The sequence below is a fragment of the Pristiophorus japonicus genome, unplaced genomic scaffold, assembly GCF_044704955.1.
Source record: "Pristiophorus japonicus isolate sPriJap1 unplaced genomic scaffold, sPriJap1.hap1 HAP1_SCAFFOLD_194, whole genome shotgun sequence".
Classification (NCBI taxonomy): Eukaryota; Metazoa; Chordata; class Chondrichthyes; family Pristiophoridae; genus Pristiophorus; species Pristiophorus japonicus.
In genome coordinates this window covers 143,780-168,096 of record NW_027251632.1, presented here as the reverse complement: position 1 = coordinate 168,096, position 24,317 = coordinate 143,780, and the positions used below count along the sequence as shown (strand labels likewise).

General features: G+C 46.7%; 1 protein-coding gene and 1 long non-coding RNA gene across 2 annotated transcripts; both read right to left on the bottom strand.

The window, feature by feature from the left end:
- Window positions 1-1,482: 1,482 nt before the first annotated feature.
- Window positions 1,483-9,355, bottom strand: LOC139243970 (uncharacterized). The gene is made up of 3 exons (XR_011589810.1): window positions 9,273-9,355; window positions 8,425-8,508; window positions 1,483-1,547 (listed from the first exon to the last, which is right to left on the bottom strand). It is a non-coding gene; the product is annotated as an uncharacterized lncRNA (long non-coding RNA).
- A 13,437-nt stretch (window positions 9,356-22,792) lies between these two features.
- LOC139243971 (histone H2B 1.2-like) lies at window positions 22,793-23,188 on the bottom strand. The gene has a single exon (XM_070870926.1). It carries the CDS (start codon window positions 23,186-23,188, stop codon window positions 22,793-22,795), a length of 396 nt encoding a protein of 131 aa, XP_070727027.1.
- Between the last annotated feature and the right edge of the window lie 1,129 nt (window positions 23,189-24,317).

Here is a 24,317-nt window from a genome sequence, read left to right as displayed (position 1 = left end):
CATGGTACATCGGTCATTGAAGGTTGGCATGCAGGTACAGCAGGCGGTTAAGAAAGAAAATGGCATGTTGGCCTTCATAGCGCGGCGATTTGAGTACAGGGGCAGGGAGGTGTTTCTACAGTTGTACAGGCCCTTGGTGAGACCACACCTGGAGTATTGTGTACAGTTTTGGTCTCCTAACCTGAGGAAGGACATTCCTGCTACTGAGGGAGTGCAGCGAAGGTTCACCAGACTGATTCCCGGGATGGCGGGACTGACCTATCAAGAAAGACTGGATCAATTAGGCTTGTATTCACTGGAGTTCTGAAGAATGAGAAGGGACCTCATAGAAACGTTTAATGTTCTGATGGGTTAGACAGGTTGGATGCAGGAGGAATGTTCCCAATGTTGGGGAAGTCCAGAACCAGGGGACACAGTCTAAGTTTAAGGTGTAAGCCATTTTAAACCGAGATGAGGAGGAACTTCTTCACCCAGAGAGTGGTGAACCTGTGGACTTCTCTACGACAGAAAGTTGTTAAGGCCAATTCAATAAACATATTTAAAAAGGAGTTAGATGAAGTCCTTACGACTAGGGGGATCAAGGGGTATGGCGAGAAATCAGGAATGGGGTATTGAAGTTGCATGTTCAGCTATGAACTCATTGAATGGCGGTGCAGGCTAGAAGAGCCGAATGGCCTACTCCTGCTCCTATTTTCTATGTTTCTATGTTTCTATTAATAGCAGATTCGAACCCCTGCAGTCACTTGTGAACTCGCTGGTGGCTCAGCAGGTTGGATGAGGTCGTGAATCCCATCCCACATTCGGAGCAGGTGAACGGCCTCTCCCCAGTGTGAATTCGCTGGTGTATCAGTAGTGCGGATAAGCAAGTGAATCTCTTTCCACATTCAGAGCAGGGGAATGGTCTCTCCACCACGTGAACTCGCTGCTGTGTCAGCAGGTGGTATGACAGAGTGAAACCCTTCCCACGGTCAGAGCAGGTGAACGGCCTCTCCCCAGTGTGAACTCGCTGGTGTGTCCGCAGGTCGGATGAATGAGTGAATCCCTTCCCACTGTCGGAGCAGGTGAACGGCCTCTCCCCAGTGTGAACTCGCTGGTGTGTCCGCAGGTCGGATGAATGAGTGAATCCCTTCCCACTGTCGGAGCAGGTGAACGGCCTCTCCCCAGTATGAACTCGCTGGTGTGTCCGCAGGTCGGATGACACAGTGAATCCCTTCCCACAGTCGGAGCAGGTGAACGGCCTCTCCTCAGTGTGACCTCGCCGATGTGTTTCCAGCTGGGACTGGGAGTTGAAACGTCTGCCACAATCCCCACATTTACCCGGTTTCTCCCCAGTGTGACTGAACTTGTGTCTCTCCAGTTTGGACGATCGGCTGAAGCCTTGTCCACACACAGAGCACGTGTACCATTTCTCCTCACTGTGAACGGTGCCTTCTGCCTCCATGGTCAAAAGCTGATGATATTCCAGTCGCGATGTAGGGAGTGACTGTCAGATCTTGAGGTGATGTTTGGTTTGAGCTTCCAGTGACAAATCCTCCCCTTTTAACACGCTGTAAAATGAATTTCAAACAGGAAAAAGGGAGTGTGAGAGAGAACCCACAAATACACAAAGGCAGATTGTGAAATTGAGCTTAATGAATCTGGTCACTTGTTGGGCCGGCACTAGAAAAAAGTGACCATGAAAGCTGCCGGATTGTCGTAAAAACACATCTGGGTCAGTACTGTCCTTCAGGGAAGGGAACACACCTCCCTCGACAGGCCCACATGGGAAATTGTTGTTCCCACTGGGCCCAGAAGTACTGGGGGTGAAACCCAGCAGCTTCTCCCCCTCTCCATCCAGCTCAAACTGATGTAATAAACAGACCCACCCAGGAGGCCAGTGAGTGACTTCCACATCCAGCGCCCACCTGATACAGAGCGGCTGGGAATTGCTGGGCCTGCTGTATAAATGTCAGTTGTTGTTTTCCTGGTGTGGGGGAGGTGCTGCCTCAGGGGTTGCTGGTGGCGGGCCCAGTGGCTCTGACTCAGGGCCCGAGAGCCGCACTCGGTGTTGCCCGGGGCCTGAGAGCCACGCTCGGTGTTGCCCGGGGACGGAAAGCCGCACTCGGTGTTGCCCGGGGCCCGAGAGCCGCACTCGGTGTTGCCCGGGGCCCGAGAGCCGCGCTCGGTGTTGCTCGGGTCCCGAGAGCCGCACTCGGTGTTGCCCGGGTCCCGAGAGCCGCACTCGGCGTTGCCCGGGGACCGAGAGCCGCACTCGGTGTTGCCCGGGGACCGAGAGCCGCACTCGGTGTTGCCCGGGGCCTGAGAACCACACTCGGTGTTGCCCGGGGACTGAGAACCACACTCGGTGTTGCCCGGGGACTGAGAGCCGCACTCGGTGTTGCCCGGGGACTGAGAGCCGAACTCGGTATTGCCCTGGGACTGAGAGCCACACTCGGTTAAAAATGAGGCAGAAAAAAAGCAGGAAACTATAGACCAGTTCGCCTAACATCTGTGGTTGGGAAAATGTTGAAGAGTTCATTCTTAAAGAAGCAGTAGCACGACATTTGGAAAAGCATAATTCGGTCAGGCAGTCAGCATGCATTTATGAAGGGGAAGTTAAGTTTGACACATTTGCTGGAATTTTTTGAGCATGTAATGAACAGGGTGGATAAAGTGGGTGTGGTGTATTTGGACTCCCAGAAGGCATTTGACAAGGTGCCACATAAAAGGTTACTGCACAAGATAAAAGTTCACGGGGCTGGGGATAATATATAAGCATGGATAGAGGATTGGCTAACTAACAGAAAACAGAGAGTGGGGATAAATGTTCATTCTTGTGTTGGCAATCAGTAACTAGTGGTGTGCCGCAGGAATCAGTGCTGGGACCCCAACTATTTACAATCTATATTAACGACTAGGAAGAAGGGACCGACTGTAAAGTAGCCAAGTTTGCTGCCGATATAAAGATGGGAGGAAAAGCAATGTGTGAGGAGAACACACATAATCTGTAAAAGGACATAGACAGGCTAAGTGAGTGGGCAAAAATTTGGCAGATGGAGTATAATGTTGGAAAGTGTGAGGTCATGCATTATGGCAGAAAAAAAATCAAAGTGCAAGTTATTATTTAAATGGAGAAAGATTGCAAAGTGCTGCAGTACAGCAGGAGTTGGGGGTACTTGTGCATGAAACACAAAAGGTTAGTATGCAGGTAAAGCAGGTGATTAGGAAGGCCAACTTAATCTTGGCCTTTATTGCAAAGGGGCTGGAGTATAAAAGCAGGGAAGTCTTGCTACAGTTATACAAGTTATTGGTGAGGCGACACCTGGAATATTACGTGCAGTTTTGGTTTCCACATTTATGAAAGTATATACTTGCTTTGCAGGAAGTTGAGAGAAGGTTCACTGGGTTGATTCCGGAGATGAGGGGTTGACTAATGAGAAAAGATTGAGGAGGTTGGGCCTCTACTTATTGAATTCAGAAGAACGAATGAGAGGTGATTTATCGAAACGTATCAGATAACAAGGGGGCTTGACAAGGTGGTAGCAGAGAGGATGTTTTCACTGATCGGGGAGACTAGAACTAGGGGGCATAATCTTAGAATAAGGGGCCCCCCATTTAAAACTGAGGTGAGGAGTAATTTCTTCTCTCATAGCGTTATAAAGCTGTGGAATTCGCTGCCTCAGAGACCTGTGGAAGCTGGGACATTGAATATATTTAAGACAGAGATAGACATTGTCTTAACTGATAATGGAATAAGGGGTTATGGGGTGCGGGCAGGGAAGTGGTCCTGAGTCCATGATCGGATCAGCCAAGATCGTATTAATTGGTGGAGCAGGCTCGAGGGGCCGTATGCCTACTCCTGCTCCCATTTCTTTTGTTCTTATTTTCTTATATAGTGGGTGTCTGGTATGGGAGTGTGGATTTGCCTCTGTAGCTGTCCATCTCTGGTATGTGGATGAGGGTTTTACTCTGCATGTTAGTTTCTGATACGAGAGGTGGATTTTATCCTGTACCTGTCAATTTATGTTAATTGCATGTGTGTTTCATTCTGTATCAAAAAGGGCCACATTACAACATAATTCTAAAAGGACAAAGAGTGTTTAAAAAACAAAAGCCTGAAAGCTCTGAGTCTCAAAGCGAGAAGCATTCGTAATAAGTTGGACGAATTAACTGCACAGATAGCTGTTAACGGATATGATGTAATTGGGATTACAGAGACATGGCTCCAAGATAACCAAGGCTGGGAACACTACATTCTGTAGTATTCAATATTCAGAAAGGATAGCCAGAAAGGAAAAGGAGGTGGGGAAGTGTTAATGGTTAAAGAGAAAGTTAATGCAATAGTATGGAAGGACATTGGCTAGGATGATGTGGAATCTACATGGGTAGAGCTGCGAAACACCAAAGGGCAGAAAACGTTCGTTGGGGTTGTGTACAGACCACCAAACAGTAGTAGGGAGGTTGGTGATGGCATCAAACAGGAAATTAGTGACGCGTGCAATAAGGGTACAGCAGTTATCATGGGTGACCATAACCTAGATATTGATTGTGCTAACCAAACTTGTAGCAATACTGTGGAGGAGCATTTTCTGGAGTGTATAAGGGATGGTTTTCTAGACCAATATGTCGAGGAACCAACTGGAGAGCCGGCCATCCTAGGCTAGGCCTTGTGCAACGAGAGAGGATTAATTAGCAATCTGGTCACGCGTGGCCCCTTGGGGAAAAGTGACCATAATATGGTAGAATTCTTCATTAAGCTGGAGAGCGACACAGTTAATTCAGAGACTAGGGTCCTGAACTTAAAGGAAACTTCAGTGGTATGAGACGTGATTTGGCTGGGATAAACTGGCGAATGATACTTAAAGGGTTGACGGTGGATAGGCAATGGCAGACATTTAAAGATCACATGGATGAATTATAACTACTGTACATCCCTGTCTGGCATAAAAATAAAACCGAAAAGGTGGCTCAATCGTGGCTAACAAGGGAAATTAGGGACAGTGTTAAATCCAAGGAAGAGGCATATAAATTGGCCTGTAGAAGCAGCAAACCTGAGGACTGGGAGAAATTTAGAATTCAGCAGAGGAGGACTAAATGTCTAATTAGGAGAGGGAAAATAGACTATGAGAGTATGCTTGGAGGGAACATTAAAAACTGACTGCAAAAGCTTCTATAGATATGTGAAGAGAAAAAGATTAATGAAGACAAATGTGGTCCCTTGGAAGTCAGAATCAGGTGAATTCATAATGGGGAACAAGGAAATGGCAGACCAATTGAACTAATACTTTGGTTCTGTCATAACTAAGGAAGACACAAATAACCTCCCGAGGATCTAGCGGGAAGGAGGAACTGAGGGAAATCCTTATTAGTCAGGAAATGGTTGGAGGGAAACTGATGGGACTGAAGGCCAATAAATCCCCAGGGACTGATAGTCGGTATCCCAGAGTAGTTAAAGAAGTGGCCCTAGAAATGGTAGATGCATTGGTGTTCATTTTCCAGAATTCCATGGACTATGGACCAGTATCTATAGATTGGAGGGTAGCTAATGTAACCCCACTTTAAAAAAAAAGGACGGGGAAAGAAAACAGGGAATTATAGCCTGACATCGGTGGTGGGGAAAATGCTGGAATCAATTATTAAAGATGTAATAGCAGATCATTTGGAAAGCAGTGGCAGGATTGGTCCAAGTCAGCTTGGATTTATGAAAGGGAAATCATGCTTGACAAATCTTCGAGAGTTTTTTGAGGATGTAACTAGTAGAGTGGATAAGGGAGAACCAGTGGATGTGGTGTATTTGGAATTTCAAAAACCTTTTGACAAGGTCCCACACAAGAGATTATTGTGCAAAATGAAAGCACAATGTATTGGGGGTAATGTATTGACGTGGATAGAGAACCGGTTTTCAGACAGGAAGCAAAGAGTAGGAATAAACGGGTCTTTTTCAGAATGGCAGGCAGTGACTAGTGGGGTGCCGCAAGGTTCAGTGCTGGGATCCCATATATTTACAATATATATTAATGATTTCAATGATGGAATAGAAGGTAATATCTCCAAGATTGCAGATGATACTAAGCTGGGTGGCAGTGTGAGCTGTGAGTAGGATGCTAAGAGGCTGCAGGGTAACTTGGACACGTTAGGTGAATGGCAAATGCATGGCTGATGCAGTATAATGTGGATAAATTGAGGTTATCCACTTTGATGGCAAAAACAGGAAGGCAGATTATCAGAATGGTGATAGATTAGTAAAATGGGAGGTGCAAAGAGATCTGGGTGTCATGGTACATCAATTCACTGAAGGTAGGCATGCAGGTACAGCAGGCAGTAAAGAAAGCAACTGGCATGAAGGCCTTCATAGCGAGGGGATTTGAGTGTAGGAGCAGGGAGGTCTTACTGCAGTTGTAGAGGGCCTTGGTGAGACCACACCTTGAGTATTGTGTACAGTTTTGGTCTCTTATTCTGAGCAAGGACGTGCTTGCTATTGAGGGACTGCAGCGAAGGTTCACCAGACTAATTTCCGGGATGGCAGGACTGACATATGAAGAAAAACTGGATCGGCTAGGCTTACACTCACTGGAATTTAGAAGAATGAGAGGGTATCTCATAGAAACATATAAAATTATGACAGGACTGGACACGTTAGATGCAGGAAGAATGTTCCTGATGTTGGGGAAGTCCAGAATCAGGGATCACAGTCTAAGGATAAGGGGCAAGCCATACCGGACTGAAATGAGGAGAAACTTTTTCACCCAGAGAGTGGTAAACCTATGCAATTCTCTACCACAGAAAGTTGTGGAGTCCAGTTCGTTGGACATACTCAAGAGGGAGTTAGATGTGGCCCTTACAGCTAAGGGGATCAAGGGATAGGGAGAGAAAGCGGGAGTGGGGTATTGAAGTTGCATGATCAACCATGATCATATTGAATGGCGGTGCAGGCTCGAAGGGCCAAATATCCTGCTCCTGCACCTATTTTCTATGTTTCTTTCCATTCTTGGTGTGTGATGTGTATTTTGCGCTGTATCTGTCCATCTCTTATGTGAATGTGAGCTCTACTCCAGACCCGTCATTCTCCAGTATATTAGTATTGTTTTACTGTGTACCACCAATTCCTGATAGAGTATTCGTTTTACTTTTTAACTGTCAATTTGTGTTATGGAGGTGAGTGTTTATGCTGACTCGGTCGGTCTCTGGTAAATGAGTCTGAGTTTCACTCTGCATCTATCTGTCTCTGCTATGAGTGTGGATCTTTCTCTGTATCTCTGCATTTCTGTTATGGGTGTCTGGGTTTTATTCTGTACCTGTGACGTTCTGACATGTGATTGTGGGCCTCACTCTATACCTGCCAGTTTCTGCTTAATTATGAGTGGACTTTCCTTTGTCCATGTCAGTTTCTGGAATGAAAGAGAGGTCTTTACCCTGTACCTGTCAATTACTGATTTGAGAGTCTGGGCATGTCACTGTATGTCAATTTATGTTATGGGAAAATGGATTGTAATATGTCAGCCTCTGATATGTGAGTGTGGGTTTTATACTGTATCACTCAGTCTCTGATATGCAAGTGTGTATATTTTTCTGTAACTGTCAGGTTTTGGCGTGTGTTGAGGTTTAATCTGTGCATCTCAGTTTCTGTTATGTTAGATTGTACCTATTTGTTCCTGCTACTTGATTGTGTGTTTTAGACTATACCTGTCAGTTCCTGCTATGTGAATGTGGAATTTACTCTGTATTTGCCAGTCTCTGGTGTGTGAACATGAGAATCAATTTTACTTTTAACCTGTATTTCTCTGATATGTGAGTGAAGATTTTGCCTTCTCCATGTCATTTTTTCTGATGTGTGGTTGTGGGTTTTGATCTGTCCCTATCAGTTTCTGCGATGCAAGTAACAATTTTACTTACTGCCTTTCAGATTTCCGATATGTGCATATGGGATTTACACTTTACCTGTCACTCTCCGATATGCAAGTGGGGATTTTATTCTGTTACTGTCACTTTCATATATGTGTGTGTGTGTTGTATACTGTATCTGTCAGTCTGTGGTACAAGAATGTGGGGTTTATTCTGCACCTGTTTTCTTCTGGTATGTTCGGGGGGTTTAAATACTGAATCCGTCAGATTCTGAAACATGAATATGGCTTTTGCTCTGTACCCATCAGCTTCTGATATGCGAGTGTGGTTTATACGTTCTATTGGACATTTTTTCCGATAGATGATTGTCTTTTATTCACTACCTGCCAGTTTCTGGCAAGTGTGTGTGTTTAATGTACCTGTCAGTGTGATCTGTTTCAATGGTGAAACAGCATGTGTTTATACTACTCCATGTGGCTGTAAGATTCGCAATGTAACTCTGCCACTTCGGATCACTGTGGAACTGACAGCTTCTGCTGCTTGTGACAACAGGATTGAGGCCGGTTATGTGTCTCTGCACACTGTGAGTGATAATCTACTTACTGTGTGTGAGAAGGAGCTGCCTGCACTGTTCCTTGTGTTCCGGGTGGAGGAAAGCTCACATTTGTTCTGGCTGAAGATTTTGCTCTGAGAATAATAATTCGAGAACATTATTAGTTCTAAGAGGTGGATGCGGGGGAGAATATGAGGGAGCAACAATGTATCTCTCGACCACCAGCAACATGGTTCTGGAGAACTCAGCTCACCGAAACGATATAACTGGTCTTTAAAATATCTTCTCCCACACTCCTCTCCTGGTGCCTGCAAAAGATGCACTTTGTGAAATTCCCCACATCCTCACTGTCAGGCTGTGTTTCCACTGCTCACTATCCAAGAACAACAGACACGGTTAGATTGGAACTGAATCAGGAACATTCACTACTGATTTGGGGAAAGAAAGCAGCAATGATTTGAAAGACCGAGATGATTTACTTTCTCTGCTACCTTACACTGTTCACACAAAGCCCGAGAATGGCCTCCCCTTTCCCCCACTCACACCATGTCCCTGAACTAGTTCCTGATCCACTCTGCCCCTTACACACAGCCCCCGAGGGAACTAAAACAGGAACGTCCATGACTGGTTTGGAGAGAGAAAGCAGCAGATTGTAAATAGCAGATTCTGCCCATTCTGTGTCCCTTACCCTGGACGCACACTATCCACACACAGCGCGAGAATGGACTCTCCCTTCCCCCACTCACAGACACTGATTCTTGGTCCACTCTGCCTCTTGCACACAGCCGCTGACACTCCCTGAACTCCCCCCGGACTCAGTGCCGATCTCTGAGCCGATCTGCGGACCCGTTCTCAAAGCACGGCGCAGCTTTAAGGAGGCTGCTGCTCACTGCCTTACCCCGGGGCCGCGATGTCTCCATTCCTGGCTGTTTAAAACCATCTTCTTCCGCTCACTGAGTGAATGGCGATCACAGGCAGGGCTGGGGGAGGGGAGGGTGCTCACTGGAAATTGACACAGGGGGCGGTGCTGAACCGCGCATGCGCAGATCTCTGCAATAATTCAATCTTTCAAAACCAAAGTGCACTTTTCCCAATTTACTTTTATCAGAATATGGAACTGGGTCTGGGGGGAAAGGACAGAGAATGATTAAAGCTGCAAGCCTTGTTCCTTGGAGATGATCAATTTGGGATCATTCCGTGCAGGATGTTTCTCTCCATGAGACCGTCTTCACAAAGCAATCCTGCAGCAACATCGGAGGGGGATTGTTTGCTGGGACCGTGCAGGAGTTAATATCTGACAGAAACAGTCCGAGATCAGTTTAATTAGAGTAAAACACTCGGTCACTGAGAGTAATACCGAAGTGGATAATCAATGGGCTATAGTGAGGGAAACAATTAATTCAATAACTATTCATAATGAAGTAGTACTCGGTAAAATAATGGGACTAAAGGCAGACAAGTCACCTTGCCCTGATGGTTTACATCGTAGGGTCATAAGAGAAGTGGCTGCAGAGATAGTGGACACATTAGTTGTAATCTACCAAAATTCCCTGGATTCTGGGGCAGTCCCAACAGATTGGAAAACTGCAAATGCAACGCCTCTCTCTAAAAAAGGAGGCAGACAAAAAGCATGAAACTATAGACCAGTTAGCCTAACATCTGTTATTGGGAAAATGCTGTAGTGCATTATTAAGGAAGCAGTAGCGGGACATTTGGAAAAGCATGATTCAATCAAGCAGAGTCAGTATGGCTTTATGAAAGGGAAATCATGTTTGACAAATTTGCTGGAATTCTTTGAGAATGTAATGACCAGGGTGGATAAGGCGGAACCAGTGGATGTGGTGTATTTGGATTTCCAGAAGGCATTTGATAAAGTGCCACATAAGAGATTACTGCACAAGATAAAATCTCATCAGGTTGGGGGCAGTACATTAGCATAGATAGAGATTTGATTAACAAACAGAAAACAGAGAGTCGGGATAAATTGGTCTTTTTCCAGTTGGCAAATGATCATCAGTGAGGTGCCGCAGGTATCCGTGCTGGGTCCTCAACTATTTACAATCTATATTAATGACTTGGAAGAAGGACCGAGTGTAATGTAGCCAAGTTTGCTGATGATACAAAGATGGGTGAGAAAGCAAATTGAGGATACAAAAAATCTGCAAAGGGCTATAGACAGGGTAAATGAGTGGGCAAAAATTTGTCAGAGGGAGTATACTATGGGAAAAGGTGACGTTATCCATGTTGGCAGAAATAATAGAAAAGCAAATTATAATTTAAATGGAGAAAAATTGCAAAGTGCTACAGGACAGAGAGACCTGAGGGTGTTTGTGCATAAAACACAAAAAGTTAGTCTGCAGGTTCAGGTAGTCAGGAAGGCAAATGTAATGTTGGCCTTTATTGTAAGGGGGATAGAATGAAAAAAAGAGAAGTCCTGCTCCAAGTGTGCAGGGTATTGGTGAGACCACACCTGGAATACTGTGTATTTAAGGAAGGATATACTTACACTGGAGGCTGTTCAGAGGCTGATTCCGATGAGGAGGGGGTTCTCTGATGAGGACAGGTTGAGAAGATTGGGACGATACACTATGGAGTTCAGAACAATGAGAGATATCCGAGGTTTCGAGAATAACATAACTCAGCTGTTACTTTACCAAGATGGCCGCGCATGCGCTTTGCTGCTCACTGATCCAAGATGGCGGAGGACTGACCCTGCCTTCCTGTACAAAGATGTCCGCCGTTACCCCGGGCCTTTGACCGGGAAAAAGCCTCGAGGCTGCAGTCGTCGATATGCCGGGTTATTATTCCGGGCTTCCGGCGGGCACCAGTTGTTTGTGAAGCCTCCCCGGCTACCCGCTGGTCCATGACTCAATTCCGCCCCGCGGAGATAGAGCTGCTTTGCGGAGCACATTTCAACAGAGCCGCTCCGCCATTACAAGCACCGCGCATGCTCCAAATACAGCCAGGTCGCGCGCCTGCGCACTGGACCCCTGTTGTCTGGGCTCGGCACATCTCCATCGCGGGGAATGCTGGGTAAATACCCAAGACCACTTCAATGAATGGGACAGGATATACTGGGCTCCCATTGGCCACTGAACCATGTTCATTCTGGCACTTAGACTTTGTTTCTGCTGCTCTGAATAACCCTGTACCTGAGCTGGAGATTTATGTTCTGTATAAATATTGTTTCAAACATGCTGTGTCCAATATTTCATTTCTCCAGAATAAGAGACTAATTAATGTTTCCTTCCCTTCCATTTTGGGCCTTTTCTTACTCTGGATTGATTCACCTCTCACGCAGTTCATCTTTTCCCAAATCAAATCCCAAACTTGTTTCGTTTGAGTGTACGGCTTGTGGTTGTCATGGAATGAACCAGCGTGTCTCAAGTTACAATCATTTGTAATTGTCTTTGCTAATGTTGATGGGTTAGTTGATTACAATTACTTGTTACAAACATACCTTGCAGTATTTTTTGCAGCAAAATAATTGTTTAAACACTTCCTTTATCAGCTCTTCAGCTTCCCCACTGATCTCTGTTTCATCTTGTGAGAGGAATCTAGAGCATGGTGGCAAAGTCTGAGCATTAGGGGTCGCCCTTCTCTGAGGATCGTGAATCTTTGAAATTCTCTGCACCAGAGAGCAAAGGAGGTTGGATCATTGAATATATTTAAGTGGCAGATAGATTGATTTTTGAAAGATAGCGGAGTCAAGGTTTATGGGGAGAGGGCAGGGAAGTGGAATTGAGGCCAAGATTAGATCAGCCATGATCTTATTGAATGGCAGAGTGGTCTCAAGGGGCCAGATGGCCTACGTCTGCTCTTATTTCTTATCTTCTTAGCCTTCGGCTGCTTAAAATGTAGGTTTAGGGGTTAGTGAGTGTGGTTTGTGATTATTTGTTGGGATTGGGATCAGTGATTGGGATAGTCAATAGGATATTTGGCTTAGGATATAGTGATTAACTTAGAAAGCACTATTGGCAATACAAGTGTCACTGGACGTGCCCGTTTCCATTTCATGTTTTTAACCTCACACAGACGAGTCACTAAACAGCCTCACAATGTGTTCATTCAAGGAACCTTCTTTCCTGCAAGCCTCATTTCCTCCCTTCTTTCACATCTGTACAGTTATCACAGCAAAATAAATTAGTGACGATACATTTGGGGATTTTTGGAAAAGATCAGATGGATACAATTATTGCGCTGGTTATATCTAATCATCTTACTGCCTGAAAAGGGCTTCTGACAATAATTTGTCACCATGCCCCACCAGTCTGATTTTTCCATCATATCTTTATTCATTACCCAACTTTCCCCCTAATTGGAGCTGGTTTCACCGGCATGACCATTCCCCATACTGAGGCTCTCTAATTCCTGAGCAGAGCATAAACACCAGCATGGACTCATTGATCTGAATGACCCATTTCTGTGCTGTATATCCTATGTAATGTTGTGGACTCAGTGTAAGTTGTCCCTGGATTTGATGTCACAGTATTAATAATCCCTCAATTTGGTGTCATGATGTGATTCATCGTGGATTTGATGTCTCATTGTAACTGGTCCCTGGATTTGGTGCCTCAGTGTAAGTAGCCCCTGGATTTGGAGTCACAATGTAAGTGGTCCCTGGATTTGGAGTCACAATGTAAGTGGTCCCTGAATTTGGAGTCACAATGTAAGTGGTTCCTGGATTTAAAATCAACAGCACCTCGTCACTGGGACTGAGGGCAAACCCGCAGCCCAGCAATGCATTCAGCACAGAATGATCCCACACAAATCTATTCCCAATTAACACGGCCCACATTGTTTCACCAGAAACTGCCCAGTGCCTGCAAGGAACTGCAGCCCCACGTCTAACTTCAGTGAAACACACCATACAAAACATTTTAACGGAAAGATAAACCCCATCATAGTTTAATAGAGGCAATTAATGGGCAATAAATCCCACTCACTCATCCATCATTTTCACTCCAACTCTCCAACTCCCCCTCCCCAACTCATCTTGCAACCCTACTCACCAAACCCCTCACCCCAACTCCTCTATCACCCCCTTTCTCTCAAACCCTCATCCCAACTCCTCTTTCAACGCTACTCTCCAAAACGCCCTCACCCAAATCAATTTTTACCTCAAGAATTTAATTTTAAACATCACTTACACAAGTCATCCACACTGGAGGTAAATCTGAGGAGCTTCTGTGTGATGGTGAGGTGATCACTGGTCAATAAAACACAGAGACTGGTGGGTGGCTGCTCATTACCCTCGCTGAGATTTAATCCCCTTTCCCACTGAATGCTGCAGACAGATGGTCACCTTGGTAAGGGAATGGTCATTGATACATCAATTTCAAAACGAGAGCACTCAAGACAATGAGTCATCAATAAATGGTAAAGTGATTAAATACTCTGCAATTACCTTGTAAATAAAAGGAAATAAAATGCTGGAAAATAACTGGCGAAGATAATAGCTTATCTATGTAGGATACACTAGTAAACATTAAGAATGTTGTGTTTTATTTACACACACACACACACACACACAAGACTTTGTGTGTGCACTTTTCAGTTGTTGTGCTTAACATGATGCGAAAATTTTGTTCGGGCTTCAGGACCCTGCGGGAGCCCAACCGGCGGTGCTTGCTGTGTGATCCCGCCAACTGACCATCATCTCACCAACGAACATTCGAGGACATTGATAACAGACTTTCTCCGGTGATATAAAGATTACGCGCGCTGTTGCTCCTCCCACACCTGAGGGAATGGGCGGATATTTAAAGTGACAGGGACTCCCTATTGTCTGCATATTTATACTTAAAGGAACAGTCCAGTTTATCTCGGAGTGTCGGAGGACTTCACAAACCGAGCTCCCATTAACAGTCGTTCCCTTCTGTACTGTGCAGTGATTGTAAAGCTGTCTATTTCAGTGATTTGCTCCTTTCTAAAATGTCTCATCTTTGTGATGATCCATTTGACTTGAATTTGGAAAGACTTCAGAATTGTGCAGTGTGACGAAGGTTTTGTTTAAAGCTGGAGCAAAATGTGTTTCAAAATATTAATTTCTAACCCTCCCCCAAGCTCCCAAATTTTAGAACACTCTGCAATACTGACTGGGAAGTTCCCAAGTTCGATCCTTGATCTGGGCTGTTATTTGATCTCAGACAAGGCAGCAGTTCAGGGGTTATAATTGTCCTCGGTACCAGTGGGCAAAATATGATTAAAAATTAGCCAGTGACCCTGCTCTTAATACTGATCCAATGGCCTCAACTGGGAAATGACCTCAACTGGGAAGTGTGTGAATGTCATTTGAGGGCAGGATTGGACTCGACTCTGATGCCTATCTCAGTGGAAATTCCTATCCTGTACTTAAAGTAATAACGTTTGTAACCGCTATTTGCAGGGTATTAGAAAGGGAGGGTCTACAGCTGGGAAACTGAAACCAAACATCACGTCAAGATTTGAGAGATTCACCGGATTCATCAGGATCACCTTTTCATCAGCCTTTGGAAAAACACCAATCACAGCGGTGAGAAACAGGACACATGTTCTGTGTGTGGATGCACCTTCAAGCAATCGTCTAGCCTGTGAGACTCGTGTGCCCAGCTGACTGAACACTGTAAATGTGGGGACAGTGGGAATGGGTGCAGATGTGCGTTGGGTGGAAACATATCAGGGAGATACCGTTTACCAGCTGAATGTGGAAAGAGATTCACTCTCTCATCGCACCAACTGACATTCGAGGACTTAGATAACATACATTCTCCTGTGAATATAGAGCTGGGTTATTGGGCCGTGATGTTTTTACTTGTTCATCTTGTTGACTGTAAACCTTTGACAGTTACTTGATGTGATGGGTTTACATGTACATTTTTTCTTTAAATACATTTACTGGGTGGATTCAAATTTAACTTGAAACCAGATTTGCACGATGCTCTATTCACACATTGAAGGCGAGAGAAATACTGCCAGGAACGCAATAAGTCCTGTTGCTGAAAGGGATTAACAGACTTTTTTTGTGTTTAGTGATCCCAGGCGTGATAGCTATCCCTACTCTGGACACCAAGGCAAAGAGAGGCATACTGGAAGGTATAAGGAACTGAGACTTGTCCCTGAGAGTAACCAAAGTTCAGAGAACTAAAACAATCTAAAATTAGAAAGGAAAAAAGGACCAAATGTAACAGGATATCAATTAGTCTCCTCTTATCATGGATATGTCAAATATAGACACATTGTATTATTTGAAATATCAAAATATTAAACTCCATCCCAGTTTTCGCGGTTAGTAATATCAGCAGAAACAAATCCCAACTGAGACAACGAACACGATTCAGTCAGGATGTGATTAACAGCAGTAATAATAGTAGAACATAACCCCTGCAGTCACTTGTGAACTCGCAATTCAGATGACTGAGTGAATCACTGCCCACACACAGAGCAGTTGAATGGCCTCTCTTTGGTGTGACTGCGACAATAAATTTCTTGATCAGACTGGGAACTGAATCCCTTTCCACAGTCTACACATTCCCACGGTTTCTCCATGATGCAGGTGTCCTTTGTCTCTCCAGGTTGGACAATCAGTTGAAACCTCCTCCACACACAGATCACGTGTAGTTTCTCCCCGCTATGAATGGTGCAATGTTTTTCCAGGCTGTGCAACTGGTTGAAGCTCTTTCCACAGTCAGTGCACTGGAAGACTCTCACTTGGACGTGTGTGTGCTTTTCCAGTCACACTGATGTTTGAAATATTTTACCACAGACAGAACAGACAGATATTGATCCTTCGACATTCAAAGGCCGATGATGTTCATCATTTCGACCTTACATGTTTGGGTTCAGACCTGCACCCACTGTGCGCAGAATGAGAATAAAATCAATCAGCTATTAATTTTCTCTGCTGGTCACTGGCCCTTTTGTACCACCGCAATAGGGTGAGACTGTGCTGGTCGAATAGGGTGAGACCGGGCTGTTCCAACAGGGTGAACCTAGGCTGACCCAATAGCATGAGCCTGTGCTGGCACGATAGGACGAGACTGGGCTGGCCCAATAGGCTGAGCCCCGGCTGACCCAATCGTATCAGCCTGTGCTGACCCAATAGGGTGAGCCTGTGCTGGCCCAAAGGTCTGAGCCCGGGCTGGCCCAATAGGATCAGTCGGGCTGGCCCAATATGGTGAGACCCGGCTGGCCAATAGCATGAGCGTGTGCTGATCCAATAGAGTGAGCCTGGGCTGGCCCAAAAGGCTGAGCCTAGGCTGGCACAATAGGGTGAGACCCGGCTGAATCAAAAGCATGAGCTGTGCTGGCCCAATAGGGTGAGCCTGATATGGTCCAATAGTGTGAGCCTCTACTCGCCCAATATGGTGAACCTGGGCTGGCCCAATAGTGTGAGCCTTTGCTGGCCCAATAGGGTGAGCCTGGGCTCGCCCAATACGATGAGCCCCGGCCCAGTGTCACCAGAAAACAATCAGAACAACAAGACACCCTTTCAGGTGTCACTGACCTGCGCACAAAAATGTGACCAATCAAACCGATAGAAACCCTAAAGCACCGCCCACACTTTGTCCCTGCACAATGGGCCGCTCATGTGCCGTCAGACCCACCCTGACCAAGGTAGCTGAGCCCGTTCCCCTGGGCGCCCTGCCCAAGATGAAGGCCATTGAACCTCCTCCCACCTGCGGGGAAAACAGTTACGGCCAAGAAAGGCGCCAAGTTTCCACCAGTGTCTGCAACCACTCCTCCCCCAGTGTCTGCATCCACCCTCCCCCAGTGTCGGCAGCCACTGATCCCCCGTGTCTGCACCCACCCCTCCACCAGTGTCTTCACCCACCTCTCCCGCAGTATCTGCACCCACCAATCCCCCAGTGTCTGCAACCACCCCTTCCCCCAATATCTGCACCCAACTCGCCCCCAGTGTCGGCACTCACCCCTCCACCAGTATCTGCACCCACCCCTCCCCCAGTATCTGCACCCACACTTCCCCCAGTGTCTGCATCCACACCTCCCCAGTGTCGGCACCCGCCCCTCCCCGAGTGTCTGCACGCACACTTCCCCCAGTGTAAGCACCCTCCCCTCCCCCAGTGTCTGCACCCACCCTTCCCCAGTTTCTGCACCCACCCCTCCCCAAGTGTCTGTACCCACCCCTCCCCTAGTGTCAGCACCCTCCCCTCCCCCAGAATGAGTAACCTACAGGATTAGGGACAGAAGAGCGGGCTGTTTGGGATTAAGCACAGCCGCTGTGTCAAAGAGCCAGCAGATAAAATGGGCCTTCGGCTGCAACGTGGTGGTATTTGGGGAGATCTGTCCTCTGTGGCATTTGAATTCAAAATGGATCGAATTACACTTTGGAAATCCTTGGGCGATTCCAGTTGCACATTCCAGATGAACTACAGGGTGTATCTTCTCCTCCAAGGCGACCAATTAGCAACAGATCATGTGATAATGGCGAGCCAATCAGAGAAACGGCTGCCTTTTTCAGTTCGTACAAATAAATGCATCAGTCAGAAAAAGGCTCCTGCCAAGAAGACCAAGGCCTCCCAAAAGATCAACGCTGTAACGTTAAACGCCAAAACCTAAGAAAAAGCCAAAAGCCCCAAAAAGAAGTAAAATAAAAGATCGCAACTTGTAAACACCAGAACCAAAACGCTCTTTTCAGAGCCAGCAAATCCTCTCAGGAAAGAGCGGTGACCGCAATTAAATGTCACCTGTCCCACGGCCGGGCCCCTTCTCCACAGAAATCAGTTCACAAATAAAGAGACGAGGATGTCTGGCAGAGTCAGTGTGAGACGGTGCAGCGGATCTCGGGCCTGATCTACGAGGGGACCCGCGGGGTGCTGAAGGTTTTCCTGGAAAATGTGATCAGGGAACCTGTCACCTACAGCGAGCCCGCCGAGGGCAAGGCAGTCACTCTCCGGGGTGTGCTGTACACTCTGAAACTCTCTATGGATTCGGCGGCTGAACAACTCGACGCTTTCGTGCAGAACACAACAGCCACCCACCGCCTCACAGAGAGAGCAGTGACCTGGGACCGGGGATAGAGTGTGGATTCACGTTGTGTTGGGTTTTGGTATTTTAGTACAAAGTTGCACTGGGTGTGGAGTAGAGAGCGCCTACTTTATGCTCTAAATAACTATATGGCCTTGCTAGACTTAGAGAGGATAATAGGTGCTCTAGGTTTTAATGATGGTGGCAGGATGCATAGGGAGTACAGAGGGAGGGTGGACCATTTGGTGGGTTTATGATTATTAAAGGTGTTGATGTGGTGGATACAATTTGCTCGGATTGTGGAGTAGAGAACATGCAGGCATAAACTTAAGAGCCAGTTGATGCGGTGAAGGGTCCCGAGGATTCTGTGCGAGGAAGGGTTAGACGGCAGAGTGGCCCCTTCTCTCTCTATTGATAAAATGTTCAATGTTTTTGTTAAATCGGTCAGTCCTGCAGTGAAATTAACAGATTTGTGAAAATGATGCTCAATCCCAGTTCAGCCAATCAGTGGCCAGTACTTTCCACCGCTTAGTTCCCTCATATTTGATTGGATTGAAGCTGGAAGGGCGCTCGGCGCCAGCCAATCACTGCTGGGGGCGGTCCCTCACAGGTTAAAATGACAGGGTTTCATCCAGGTTTGAATGTGATTGGGATGCCCAATATACCGATAACTCCCGCCAATGTGGGCGGAAACTCTCAGTGGGAGATCTGATAGTGAACTGATCCCACTGCACATATCTAAATTCGGTATCTCACCTTTAACACAGCTCTTAATGTGGGGACAGATGGGATACTCTTTGTAATATTTTGATTTAACCATAGCTGTAATTCTAGTTCCCTCCTGTATGCAAATTCAACGGCGAAAATCTGCATGGACCACTGTGATCATGGATTTATATCCTTCAGCCTATTGAATTACTTCCCCAATAATGGACGGTGAGCCCATTAACAGTACATTCCCTTTATACTCGGCTCTTAACATCCGTTCATATTCGGCTCTCCCAACAACGTGCACAATGACGGGCGGTCTCACGTTCATGTCCTGTCGGTTGTGTTTCCCTGAAGCCAGTCCCTCTCTATATTGATTCACTGATCTGAAGATCCGCTGCAGTGTTTGGCGATCGAGATTTCTACATTTTCATCATGTTCCTAATTGAGAATATCTGTGGCTAATTTCTGATCAAGAAATTCTCGGCGTAATTACGGAGATATAATATGTTAAATTAAATCTGGGATAATTGAGATGCATAGAACAGCAAGCAGCCCTTTCACAGATATTGTTAGTGAGTTTGAAAAGAGCGTTTGGGTTATTAGATTAAATCCTGTCCGCTATACTTGCTCTTGGACACACTGGTGGTTTCCTTGGGCAGCAGCACAGCCTGGATATTGGGCAGCAACGCGCCCTGAGCGATGGTCACCATTCCCAGCAGCTTGTTGAGCTCCTGGTCGTTGCGGATAGCCAGCTGCAGGTGGCTGGGGATGATGCGGATATTCTTGTTGTCGAGGGCTGCGTGGCCGACCAGCTCCAGGATTTCAGCCGGTCAGATACTCGAGCACAGCAGCCATGTAGACCGGGGCTCCGGCACCCACACGCTCAGCGTAGTTCCCTGTCCGCAGGAGCCTGTGAACACGGCCCACAGGGAACTGCAGTCCGGCCCGGGAGGGGCGAGACTTGGCCTTGGCCCGAGCTTTACCGCCGGTTGTGCCTCTACCAAATATTTGCACAATCTACAAGTTCAGAGAAAGAATGAGAAATTCCTCCAACATCTGCCTTTCTTGTACCGTATATCAGCAAGCCGAGACCATTAGATGGAGCAGCGTGCAGCAGGGTACCATTGCAGGGAGCAGCGCTTGCTGCTGCAGGAGGGCTGCTGTGAAGCCTGGTCGCTGATTGCAGTGCGGGCAGGTACAGCTGGAGGGACAAAGGTGCGGCCAGAGATTGTAGAGACTTGTGATCGGTACCCGGGAGAGACGTGAGCTCAGGGCCCAGAAGAGCCGAAGGCCCAGGGACAGCACGGGCCAGCCCACAGTGAGATATGTGTGCACTAGGTCCGTGCAGCAGAGCTGGTCTCCAGGTCGTATTGGGTAATGCTTGCCGCAGGACCAAAACCTAGTTCTGTCAAGCCTGTGTGGTGGCTGGTGTACAACGGCAACCACATGTTAAATTAATCCCCGCACAGGCATCTTCCACCCTTCAATATGTAGTTCGTAATCTGGTATATTAGGTCCTTCATTAAAACACCTGGGAACTTTTCCGATGACCAATTACTATCTCCAACCGTCAGAACATAAGAATTAGGAACAGGAGTAGGCCATCTAGCCCCTCGAGCCTGCTCCGCCATTTAACAAGATCATGGCTGATCTGACCGTGAACACAGCTCCACTTACCCGCCCGCTGCCCGTAACCCTTAATATACTGATTGGTTAAAAATCTATCGGTCAGTGACTTGAATACATTCAATGAGTTAGCCTCAACTGCTTCCTTGGGCAGAGAATTCCACAGATTGACAACTCTCTGGGAGAAGAAATTCCTTCTCAACTCGGTTTTAAATTGGCTCCCCCGTATTTTGAGCCTGTGCTCCCTAGTTCAAGTCTCCCCGACCAGTGGATACAACCTCTCTGCCTCTATCTTGTCTATCCCTTTCATTATTTTAAATGTTTCTATAAGATCACCCCTCATCCTTCTGAACTCCAACGAGTAAAGACCCAGTCTACTTAATCTATCATCATAAGGTAACCCCCTCATCTCCGGAATCAGCCTCGTGAATCGTCTGTGTACCCCCTCCAAAGCTAGTCTATCCTTCCTTAAGTAAGGTGACCAAAACTGCACGCAGTACTCCAGGTGCGGCCTCATCAATATCCTATATAGTGGCAGAAGGACCTCTCTGCTTTTATACGCCAATCCCCCCCAAATGAAGGCCAACATGCCATTCGCCTTCCTGATTACCTGCTGCACGTACAAACTAACTTTTTGGGATTCATGTACAAGGATCACCAGGTCCCTCTGCACCGCAGCATGTTATAATTTCTCCCCATTCAAATAATATTCCTTTTTACTGTTTTTTCCCCAAGGTGGATGACCTCACACTTTCCGACATTGTATTCCATCTGCCAAACCTTATCACATTCGTTTAACCTATCTAAATCTCTTTGCAGCCTCTCTGAGTCCTCTACACAACCCGCTTTCCCATTAATCTTTGTGTCATCTGCAAATTTTGTTGCACTATACTCTGTCCCCTCTTCCAGGTCATCTATGTATACTGTAAACAGTTGTGGTCCCAGCACTGATCCCTATGGCACACCACTAACCACTGATTTCCAACCCGAAAAGGATCCATTTATCCCGAATCTCTGCTTTCTGTTCGCCAGCCAATTCTCTATCCATGCTCATAGATTTCCTATGACTCTGCGTACCGTTATCTTCTGCAGTAACCTTTTGTGTGGCACCTTATCGAAAGTCTTTTGGAAATCTAAATACACCACATCCATCGGTACACCTCTATCCACCATGCTCCTTATATCCTCAAAGAATTCCAGTAAATTAGTTAAACATGATTTCCCCTTCATGAATCCATGCTGCGTCTGCTTGATTGCACTATTCCTATCTAGATGTCCCGCTATTTCTTCCTGAATGATAGTTTCAAGCATTTTCCCCACTACAAGCTAACGTATTTTTAATTTCAAAAAACCCACCAAGAAATGCGGATTAATAAAGTCAAGGTTTGTCAAAGATTTCGCAACACGTTTTAATTCCTTTTGTCTTATTCCATACTTCCCTTGCAAGTTCCTCACTGTTACAATCAAGATTAAATTATATTTCAAACTATCTGTAATGGGCGGGAATCAATCCCCACTGATTCTGTAATGGAACACCTTCCAGCTCAATCTTTGTAAATGTGGGCTTTTATAGATTATCGATCGATCCCCCAGAAAGGCAGGAGTGAGACCAGAACGGGGAGTCCTTCTGTGAAAAGAGAAGAGGGACAGAGTGTTCAAACTGTCCCGGTTCTGGCCTCTGTAAAAACTCTCATTCTGGGTTGTTACACTGCGGGGAGTGTCGGGTTAATAAATAGTTTGACCCCTAATAAGAATTTTTTTAATTTAAAGGAGGCATGAGAGAAAACGAGATGGCTAAAGTCTTGGGTCTCACCCCAAAAACAAGCTCTTAATTCATCGGCAGGGAGTGTAAATGAACGGGTCTGAGAGCAAAGGGAAAGCGCGACCAGGGACCCTGTTTGAGTTTGGTGGGAAATTCAACAGCGATGCTAAGGTTCATCCGGAGAGTGAAGCTGCTGATCTGATAATTCCAAGCTGCAGCTTTAACATCAACGGTTGTCCTGCACACGTGCTCGGGAAATAATTACTGTAAATTGATTTTAAAGGTTTGTCCAGCTCAGTAAGGTTGTGGTGGCTCATGTTTAGCGGTTTGATCTCCCAGGACAGCGTGCAGTTTTACTTGGAGCTGGTGTACTTGGTCACCACCTTTGTCCCTTCCGACACGGCGTGCTTGGCCAGCTCCCCGGGCAGCAGCAGGCGCACGGCGGTCTGGATCACCCGGGAGCTGATGTTGCGGCGCTTGTTGTAATGGACCAGGCGGGAAGCCTCCCCCACGATGTGCTCCAAAATATCGTTCACAACCGAGTTCATGATGTCCATGGCCTTGGAGGAGATGCCGGTGTCGGGGTCAACCTGCTTCATCACTTTGTGGATGTAGATAGTGTAACTTTCCTTCCTCGATTTTACCCGCTTCTTGCCGCCCGTCAGTGGCGCTTTGGTGATCGTTTTCTTGGCGCCTTTCTTGGCAGTAACTCTTTTCCCCGCCGGTGGGTGTTTATCAGCTGTCGCCATTTGGGCAGGGCACCCAGAGAGCGTGCTCACCGTCACCATCTTGGTTAGGGCGGGTCTCACAGCGCATGCGCGGCCTTTTGTGCAGGGACAAAGTGTGGGCGGGGCTTCAGGGTGCGCGAAATTATGATTGATCAGGGTCCCTGAAAGGAAGCCTTGTAGTTCTCATTGTTATTTGGTGACCCTGGGCCCGGACTCATCCTATTGAGCCAGCTCAGGCTCACTCTTTTGGGCCAGCCCGGTCTCACCCTATTGGACCAGCTCATCCTATTGGGCCAGCTCAGTCTCGCCCTATCGGGCCAGCCCAAGCTCACACCAACAGGCCAGTCCAGGCTCACCCGATTGTCCCAGTCCGGTCACACCCTGTGGGCCAGCCTAGGCTCACGCTATCGGGCAAGCACAGGGCTCACCCTATCGGGCAAACACAGTCTCGCCCTATCGAGCCAGCGCAGGCTCACCCTATTGGGCTGGCACAGGCTCACCCTATTGGGCCGGCATGAAAGGCTCAGTGACCAGCAGAGAAAATCAGCATCCGATTGATTTTATTCTCACTCTGCGCACAGCGGGTGCAGGTTTGAACCCAAACATCTTAGCTGGAAATGATGAACATCGTCTGCCTTTGAATGTGAAAGGAGCAATGTTTGTCTTTCTGTCTGTGAGAAAATATTTCAAACATCAGTGTGACTGGAAACACACACACACAATCGAGTGAGAGTGTTCCAGTACACTGACTGTGGAAAGAGCTTCAATCAATTACACAGCTGAAAAAATATTGCACCATTCACAGCGGGGAGAAACTGCACGTGTTCTATGTGTGGAGCAAACTTCAACTGAGCATCCAACCTGGGACACAAAAGGACACCTGCATCATGGAGAAACCATGGGAATGTGGAGACTGTTAATCAGTTTCGAGTCCGATCTCGAAAGGCATCGTCGCCGTCACACCGGGGAGATGCCGTTCACCTGCTCTCTGTGTGGGCAGGGTTCACTCAGTCATCCAACCTGCTGAAACTCCAGCGAGTTCACACTGGGGAATTGTGGGGAGGGATTCACTCAGTCATCTGAATTGCGAGTTCTCAAGTGACTGCAGGGGTTGTGTTCTAATGTTATTACTGCTGTTAATCGCATCCTG